This window comes from Lottia gigantea (assembly GCF_000327385.1).
Source record: "Lottia gigantea unplaced genomic scaffold LOTGIsca_16, whole genome shotgun sequence".
Taxonomy (NCBI): Eukaryota; Metazoa; Mollusca; class Gastropoda; family Lottiidae; genus Lottia; species Lottia gigantea.
The window spans coordinates 1134054-1143720 of record NW_008707965.1 but is presented as its reverse complement, the minus strand read 5'-3'; the positions used below and the strand labels follow the sequence as shown (position 1 = coordinate 1143720).

Genomic DNA, 9667 nt, shown 5'->3' with positions numbered 1-9667 from the left:
ATAAGTTTTTTGGGAATGGAAGATTTTTAAGGGGGATAATTTTTTCCCGGAATCAGGGGTGGAAAAAACCCCCCCCCCCCCCCCCCCCCATACTTAATCACCACCACCCTTGCGTACCCCCCTCTACCCTTTTTTACTTCCAATGTTAAGGTCATAGATAGATTGGCATCAGAAAGACAATGAACTCATATTGACTCGAAAACCAAAATAATAAAATAATTGGATTCTGTGACCTCAAAACTCATAGTTGAAACAATTTCGGTGCCAAAGTTAGTTAGATCGGGCTTAATTGTGGCTTTCTGTACCATTCAGATTAAGGTTTTAACCAATCACGACCCTTAATCCGTATTTAGGGATCCGGATTATCGATGTAATAAGCTCGCATAACGACTGAAGGTTATGAACCCTAAGTTTCAAGGGTATAAAAAGGACAAAATCTCCAACAAATACATATTCGAGCTGACTGTTCATACAGTAAGTTGAAAGAAAGATTCGTTTCTTTTAGGGCATTTGTTTTTGGCTTCTTAAGTGGAGTTCATTTTTGGATTACCTGTGCCTTGTAGGTATGGAATGGAAAGACGCTTGAATTCTGATATGATTTGAGCTTTATCAACAGCGGAAAATAGCCGAGAAAAACAACCGAGTGAAAGCTTACTTGAGCAACAGAAAAATTGAAATATTGCGTAGGCATTGTGCACAGTTGGTCAATCTCGCTGTGCATTCTACCTATACAGTGTTTCGGGCTATTTGACTTACATTTGTATGGAAGGCAATCGATGGCAAAATCTATCTACTACTACAATCTATCCACTGTGAAAGTTCTGCTAGCGCTTTGCTTTACGGAATCTACCGAGTATTGCCGAATGGTATATGAATATGACCTCTGTCGTAAGACAACATTGTAGTAAGTTGAAAATTTATGCAGCAAAGTACAGTTAGCAGTGTAGAAGGCTATCGCAATGAATCGAAGACAATCTGCTACATGACAGGAATAAGGTTTTTGCGTAGGCGTTGTGCACAGTTAAATAGATATTGTGTATTCCCCCTAAGCATCAAATTTTATTACTAGAACAACTTAATGGCACCATTTCTTATCTTATTCTATCACAATTTCTTCTTTTATGAGGCTAACACACCCTAAAAAATACAGTAGTCATAATTATGTGCTGTTTTACAGTGTAGTGAAGATGACTATCTCTTTATGACAGGGATGAAGTTTTTGCGTAGGCGTTGTGCACAGTTTAATAAATATTGTGTATTCCCTCTAGGCATAAACTTTTATTTCTAGAACAACTTGGTGCATTTTTGAAGCATTCTATCTTGACAAAGGTTTTTAAATTTTTGCTTTACTTCTACAAGCATTTACATGTTTTTTTTACTGGTTTTGTTCATATTATTTGTTGAAAATAAAAAAAAAGTGATTTTGAAATATCGTCGTATTTATCAAACCTGTTGAATATCACAATTATTAATAAATATGATGAAATGATATTTTGCGCTACATAATGCCAAGGCCCTTGAAATAACGTTACCCATTCTGCTTTTGAAAAAGAGCAATGATATATCCCTTATGAACGTAGGCACGTATCCAGTACATTGGCAGATTTTTTTTATTGAATGCCCTAATGCAATTGGATAGATTTTACCTAAATCGCAGCGATGACTGTATCAAGTATCATCTGCGCTATAGTTGAGCACCTAAATAAAATTAAAATTAAAATTCGAATCTCAATATTCGTTTCGTGGCTATTCTTCTGAGGGGACTTCACTTGACATCAATGATCCGACGGAAATGTTATACATCTCATATTCTAGGTCATTTGATATTTAACCAATCAAAATAATCTGTTCAATAACAGATTTGGATTCTATATACATGTATGAGGAATTCTGGGATATTCATTGTTAAACATTGACTTGTATTATCTAACCACTTTTGACCCATTAGCCCCTATCTTCTGATGGTTAGCGCTTACTTTTCAGAGCCTGAGCTTATGGTGACGTGTAAGGAATTCAGTGAGTTTTTTTTAAAACTGTTTTTGATTGTAAAGTATGAAAATTTTTTATGCCATTGGGTCAAAAACCCACAGGAAACGATTTAAAGAAGAATCTCATTTGATGACGAACATAGTATCCAGCATAGAAAGTATATAAAACAGATAACAATATGCATCAGCGCTGTATGGATATAGAAACCTGGAAGAATTCATGTCCTTATCAATAAATAGGAATAAACAGATGGAGCCATATATAGTTCACTTTATTCAAAAATATTAGTATGAGGCGTCAACCATTCAAAAAGACCTAATTCATATAAGAAAGGATTGTTCGCACTCATATATTATTCACGAGTTTCTCCATGTATTCATATAATATATGAAACAAGATGGAAATGTGGACAGGGTGGACATATCGCTTCCAAATACGAGATTTACCTCCTCAAATAGTGCTGAAGAGATGATGACTGAATGTTTGTCAGACAACAACCGAGTTAAAGAAAACGGACATCTAAATTAGAATTTTACCTCAAATAGCTAATTCTCTCACGGCACATTCGATTTTTTGAAAGTAGACAGAAAAACAATTATTAAATAGGCGATAGATAAACAAAATCTATACAATTTTCTGCAAAATTTTCCTTATTTAGATAATTATGAGTTATTACGAACAAAACACGACTCATCTGCAATCTTTTAGCCATCAGTGTCACTTAAGTTGGAGTTGGATGATTGGATTTGTATCCAATTATATTTCAGTTCTGTCCGATTTGGCAAGTCAGAGTGTATTTTGTCTTGACGTGAGGGCAAAGTTGTAACTTCCGGTTAAAAGCGTCAAAATGGCCGCCTTCTGAAAATATTTCGAAGATTTTTTCCTTCAACTGTTATTTGAATATTGAAAATTACATCTTTATTCATTCAGGGAGAGAGGCAAAGAATACTGATAGTTTCTGAAAGTGTGGTCTGCTCTCAGACTTTTAGAAGCGGACAAACATGGAGAAAGGAGCCCCTGAATATATGTCAGCTGATGAGCTGCGAAGTCGGCTTTATCACAGTTTACGAAATAGAGGAATGGTGAACACAATAAAGGTAGGACGGAGAACCCTTATTAATATTTTTGAAGGATATGATCCAGTGATGGGTCAAAGAATAAATAAAGTTCACGAGAAACCGTAGTTTGGGAAGGACGAGCCCTCAAAGGCTACCGCCTTTAATGATGTCATGTTGAGTCTTGTTTGTTTACATCACGTGACTCCATCTGTCATTGGTGGTATACTTGAAAGTGAATAGTTTTAAGTTTATTGCACAGAACATTCAATAAGAATGTGTTTTGAACTTGAACACATAATATAGGGACTAAGAGAGGGCAATACTTAGAACATTAGTATTAGGTCAGTGTAAAGTAATTATGTGCTTATTAAAACAGTAGTGGTGCATTAAGATAAAACAACGATTAAATAAAACAACCAAGTTTCTTTAAAAATGCACCCTGCCACATTGTAGACTAATACTTTCCATTGATAATCAATATCACTTTCAGCAATTCAGACCATTTATTTTTCAGGGAGCTAGTTGCTTTGATTTGTGAAAAGGGTATTAAAAGCTTACTTTCATGATAATCTCTTGACAGGTGAAAATGAAAATACAGTAGTTGTACCTTCCTTGTCAAAATTCTTCATCTTCATATATAAGCTTATATTTCATTAATGCACAGATCAATTGGCTAGGATATAGATAATCTCATATTTTTAGTTTTCCTTTCTTCATTGCTTCAGTTATAATTTCAGTCACAATTAAGAAACAGTCTGGTAACAGAGCTGCAACAATCATTAAAAGGAAGACTGACGTTACAGGATTTAAAAACACCAGAAGAAGGTTCACTGCTTCATCGAGCAGCCAATAGTCTTATAGTTGATCATCTACGTAGCTATGGCTATGACTACACCAATAGTGTTTTTCTACCAGAGAGTGGACTCTCACAGGATAAGGTAGAGTTTTGACAATTTTAATATCTTAGAAATCATTTCAATATTATTAGACACTAACAAAATCCATGGTTTGATTCTGGTATATATCCAGACAGTACCTCTTGATATTTCAACTTATTTCTCCCTCCATTTGATTTGATTATGTTTTTAATGTATATATTTAACTCCTTACTGTTTTTACTGTTTTATGTCTTATAACTGGTTGGAGCTAGACTGGTATAAAAGTGTAAGCTTACTGATTTGACATTAAATATTTTTTTTGTAGGTATTTAGTAAAGAAGATTTTCTACAGTTATTACATATCAGTCCTCAATCTAGACTTTATAAACAGCTGGTAAGTTTATTTCAACATTAATTCTTTATTTCCAATGCACAAACTCTGTGTCAAAAATACTATGGAATTGACCTCTTTTGGAATTCTCATGACCAATGACCAATGAAAACTTAATGTGAAAATTATTGCAGATATCTGTATCCCTTTTATTACCATAGATGGATGTCCAAATATATTCTGATTTTGCCATTAAGATGCCCCAAAATGCCATTGTCAGGCATCAATACAAATCCCAAATCAATTTCTTTTTTATATTTCAGATGTCATGTGATGAAAAAACTGGAAAAGGTACCATATTACCATATTTTTCAAGTATTTAAGACAAACACACGTTTCAAAGGAAGTCATTTCAAATCTTTTAGTGTAATGCAGAATCACAGACTTTTGATAAGATCATACATCGAATTATGCTTAAAGGGGACATTGGAAAAGAGTAAAAAAAACTGTTTGACTGGGTGTTTCAGAAGGAGTGAACACATCCCAGACTGAAACATATTCACCATGAAATTTGTCATCAATAGTTCTACTATTTCAGGGTTTTTATGGAAGTTTTTATCTGAGATGTCTGCTATTCATGCCAGCGCCACTCAAGAATTTGGTGTTCAGACTGATCTTATTAAAGTTGGTCCTATATCATCATTAGGTCAGTTGTAATTTAATGTATGACACAGTTCTATCAATTATAAAATAGAACTCCATTTATAAGCATGATTATGTGGTGAAAGAAAACAGAATTTCTGATCTTAAAAAAGCTTGGGTCAAAGCATAAGATTTTTTCTACCAAAGTTGAAATCTTTTTATAAGCAACTTTAAATTTGATATCACTTTTTGATTGAGCTTGTCACTTGTAAACCTTTTAAATACAATTATTGTAGATGAGAAACTAAAAGTGCTATAATATTTATAATAATAATAATAATAGTATCTTTATTTCTTTAGGGTAAAAGATAAGGTCATTAATTACTGGTGGGCATCAAGATCAGATCCTGAGTGCCCAATGATAGACCTGCTATACTCTAATATAGATTATATACTCTCAAGAAAACTCTATGTTGATATCTGATTTAGTTTTTCTGTAGCCAATTTCATTATTTTATTATAGATGAGAAACTACAAGTGTTAGATCAGTTATATTCTAGTAAAAGAGATGATATGTATAAATCTACCTCCATGTTGACAGAGGAAAGGATTCTTAACTTCCAGAAACAAATGGAAGAACGATATCAATCACAGTTAAAACAAGAGGTTAGTTGATATTTATTTCTTACCAAGAGTTATTGCCCTTGAGATCGATAAACTAGCTAAAACTGTTGAAAAATTTAAATTTATTTCAATTTCTAGGTACTGGTTCTGGATTAATACTTGAGGATTTAGGGCAAATGATCCAATGGATCTGTTCGTGTCTATCCTGCAAGACGTTGTGTGTCAGGCGATTCAGAAGTCCTTGGCAGCTCCAAACACTGGAATGACTAACAAACGCTGTTCTGCTAATTGTTTAAAACAAAAATAATGAAACATCTCGTTGCTCTGCAGTCATGTATACATTCTGATATGTATGTGATACTTTCTGTTTTAGTTTTTTGTTTTCAAATAACAAAATCTTATAGTTTAAAATTTGTTGATTTTTTTTGTAGATTCGTAGAATGAGAGAAAATGAGTTAACTAAGTTAAAAATAGAAGAAAGAGAAAAATGTCGTAAAGAGTTAGATCAGCTACGACGTGATGTAAGTATTATTTGTCATATTTACCAGTCATATCTGATATTTTAGATTTTATAGTGACCTAATAATACCTTTGATTTCTGTTACATGCCACTCAAAGAAAAGAAAGTGCTATGTTTTCAGAAGTTTCTGACTAAGCAAATGATATATTATTTTACATGATAGCTGGTATCTGACTACGTGGATTGAATTAGTCACACTGTGCAATCAATATAATTGATGTATTTAGCACTGTTTTAATAGTGAAATATTTTATAGTTGATTTTATCAAACTATGTATAATTGTAGATGGAGAGAGATTATCAAACCCGCTATGATTCACTATTAGTTAGAGAGAGAAACGCTACAGAGAGATTACATAGAGAACAAGAGGTAAATATTATTGTCATTAATCTCCAATAACTTTCTGTTTTAAAATATTTATGATATTTTAATCTGGTTTAATACACATTAATTTTCAATCACTATTGACATTTTTGATTTGATTTTTGTTGTTATTTCGAAAAAGTGCTTCTAAAATTTTGCTCACTAAAAATGTTTTCTTAGATTAATCTCTGCTAGGTGGTTCATCTTTTAACAAACAGTTATTTTATTGAAGATTCGAGATAAAGAGATGCACTCACAACGTCAAACTTTACAAGAAGAAATAAGTTGTATACATCAGAGGGAGGCTGAGGTCAAACGGGAAGCTGAGGTCAACCAAAGGTCAGTTATGAAAAAAAGCATATGATCTCTAGCCTGTCTAAGTTATTCAAAATTTCAATACATTTACTGAGAAACCTGTACTTAAGAGACAATATCAAAATGTTGACAGATAAATCCTTAAGAAAATAGTAAATGAAATCAAAAGTTAAATTTTTATCCTGGCTGTGGATATATTTTTTTGGTTAATTGGACATACTTTAATGACCTGTGAAATCTGATCTCATTTCCCCAGGAGAAGCCCATTATTTACGTATTGACAAAATATAAGTCAACAACTAGTGCTATTTCATCAGCAGTTCCTAGAAACGGGCGTTAAAAGATGACATTAAAAATGAGATTAAAAAATCATAAGTTCCTCAACAATTTTGTTTCAAATTAATTTTTAGAGAGAAAAGATTACAAGACCAGCGGATAAAAGACAAAATGGAGGATTTGAAACATCGAGAACTAGAAATCAAAAGACAAGAATTAGAATTTCAACAACGGTTAGAGAATGAAATGGCCAAGTTTAAACTGGATCAACAGGCTAGATTTATAAATAGAACTCAAAATATAGAGGTCAGGGAGGTGAAGGTCAAAGGTTAGTAGAAGCTGGGTCATGGCCATTAGTAATCAATTGATTTATTTTCATACTCTGATAGTGACAACACTGATTTTGTTTTGTTCCAACGAGTTTTGTATTTTGGCTTCCACTCCAAGTTATACTTAATGTCCAACGAACCCTTGTCAAAAACGACATTTGTCATTCGTGTCTGTAATAAACAGCTCAATCAATGGTCCTGGTAATAACCCATAGAGTTGTTCAGTCCAATACCATTGAGTGGCATTGATTTCAATCTGAGAGATATACATCTCTCCTGAGTCAGATATGAGGCTATATTTTGTGTACTTGATGTTGGCAATTCCCTCCATTTATTGCCTTCACTGCTCAGCTCAAACTGCAATCCAAAATGCTCTATCTGATGATGAAAGGTACGTTTGAAACAACAATATTTTGAGTTTTTTGTAGATAGATTGTTTATTTATGTGTTTATAGAAAATGAGAGACAAGTAAGTGAAGAAAAAGATAAAATTCAGTCGTATAAAGATGATATCAGAGATAAAACAGCTCGAGTTAATGAATTAGAGGTAATAGTTATTATAATTCCTTACAACATATTCTAGAAATGATCTAGAGTTTTAACTTCTAACATTGTTTCTAGGATATCCTAGGGTCTTAACTTCTAACACTGTTTCTAGGATATCCTAGGGTCTTAACTTCTAACACTGTTTCTAGGATATCCTAGGGTCTTAACTTCTAACACTGTTTCTAGGATATCCTAGGGTCTGAACTTCTAACACTGTTTCTAGGATATCCTAGAGTTTTAACTTCTAACACTGTTTCTAAGATATCCTAGAGTTTTAACTTCTAACACCGTTTCTAAGATATCCTAGAGTTTTAACTTCTAACACTGTTTCTAAGATATCCTAATGTTTTAACTTCTAACACTGTTTCTAGGATATCCTAGGGTCTTAACTTCTAACACTGTTTCTAGGATATCCTAGGGTCTTAACTTCTTACACTGTTTCTAGGATATCCTAGAGTCTTAACTTCTTACACTGTTTCTAGGATATCCTAGGGTCTGAACTTCTAACAGTGTTTCTAAGATATCCTAGGGTCTTAACTTCTTACACTGTTTCTAGGATATCCTAGGGTCTTAACTTCTAACACTGTTTCTAGGATATCCTAGGGTCTTAACTTCTAACACTGTTTCTAGGATATCCTAGGGTCTGAACTTCTAACACTGTTTCTAGGATATCCTAGGGTCTTAACTTCTTACACTGTTTCTAGGATATCCTAGGGTCTGAACTTCTAACACTGTTTCTAAGATATCCTAGGGTCTTAACTTCTAACACTGTTTCTAAGATATCCTAGCACTTAGATTGTTTTGAGAATACACAGCCTTATCAGTTTTCAGGATTAAAATCCAACCTTTGATTCTTCAAGCAATCAAAACTTCACATGTTTATTGGTTTTTGTATCCATTAATTATTTTTTCAAATTTTCTTTGCTCCTATTTGTATGTTACAAAGAAAATGACAGAAATTGACAATGATTGATATCATTTTTAGACACTATTACAAGAAGCAAGACATAAAGAAGTTTCAGCTACCAGACATAATGAATATCTGAATTCTAAACTTAGAGATGTAAGTTTCTGTTAAATACATAAGGGGACAGTCAGGCCATTTTTTTCACTAATCATACTTTTGTCTCAGAAATATGAATTTTTTAGCTAAGCCAATCAGTTTTAGCGTTCAAAGCTCACCGTCCAAATTTGAGCCTTCAAATCCACGGGTGTCTAGAATTATCAGCTATTGAATGTTAAAATGATGACTCTGTGATGTATAGAAAAGACATGTATAGGAAAGGTCAGTTTGAAGTAGTTTAAAAGGAATTATGTGATTTTCATACATATCTAGTACTTCTGAAGACTAAAGATTAAAATCAACACCTCAAAATGGGTCCTGTCCCTTTATCATTGATGAGAGTTCATCTCATACTGCAGACATACTGACAAATAGTACAGATATTTTTAACAAATTGCATGACTGTAACTTGTTAAAGCCAGTGTGTTTAAGATGTACAAGGAACTGTTGAAGAGTGTATTAAAATGTTGTAATTATTATTTCTATTATTACAGATGACAGACTACTCTACTTTAAAAGAACAAAATGTCTCCCAGAGAAATGAACTGGAAACTCTCAGAAAGTAAGTGATTCTATACTTTTATGACACTGTAAAGTTGATAGATGATTTGAAACAGTGTTTTACATAAAACTTTCATGCACCTTATTGACTAATGAAGACTGGCAACACAATGCAGTGTGCAAATAGTTTAATTTTGCCAAGACAGCAGTTCCCACTGTCAAGAAATATTT

General features: G+C 33.1%; 1 protein-coding gene across 1 annotated transcript; it reads left to right on the top strand.

Moving 5' to 3' along the window:
- Nucleotides 1-3014: 3014 nt before the first annotated feature.
- LOTGIDRAFT_64934 (hypothetical protein) lies at nt 3015-7252 on the top strand (the record flags this gene model as incomplete). The annotated part of the gene is made up of 10 exons (XM_009051066.1): nt 3015-3086; nt 3785-3985; nt 4251-4323; nt 4633-4662; nt 4855-4962; nt 5422-5564; nt 5954-6043; nt 6329-6412; nt 6639-6749; nt 7136-7252. Coding segments are annotated over 10 exons (1029 nt in total), but the record flags the coding sequence as incomplete, so codon positions are not given.
- Between the last annotated feature and the right edge of the window lie 2415 nt (nt 7253-9667).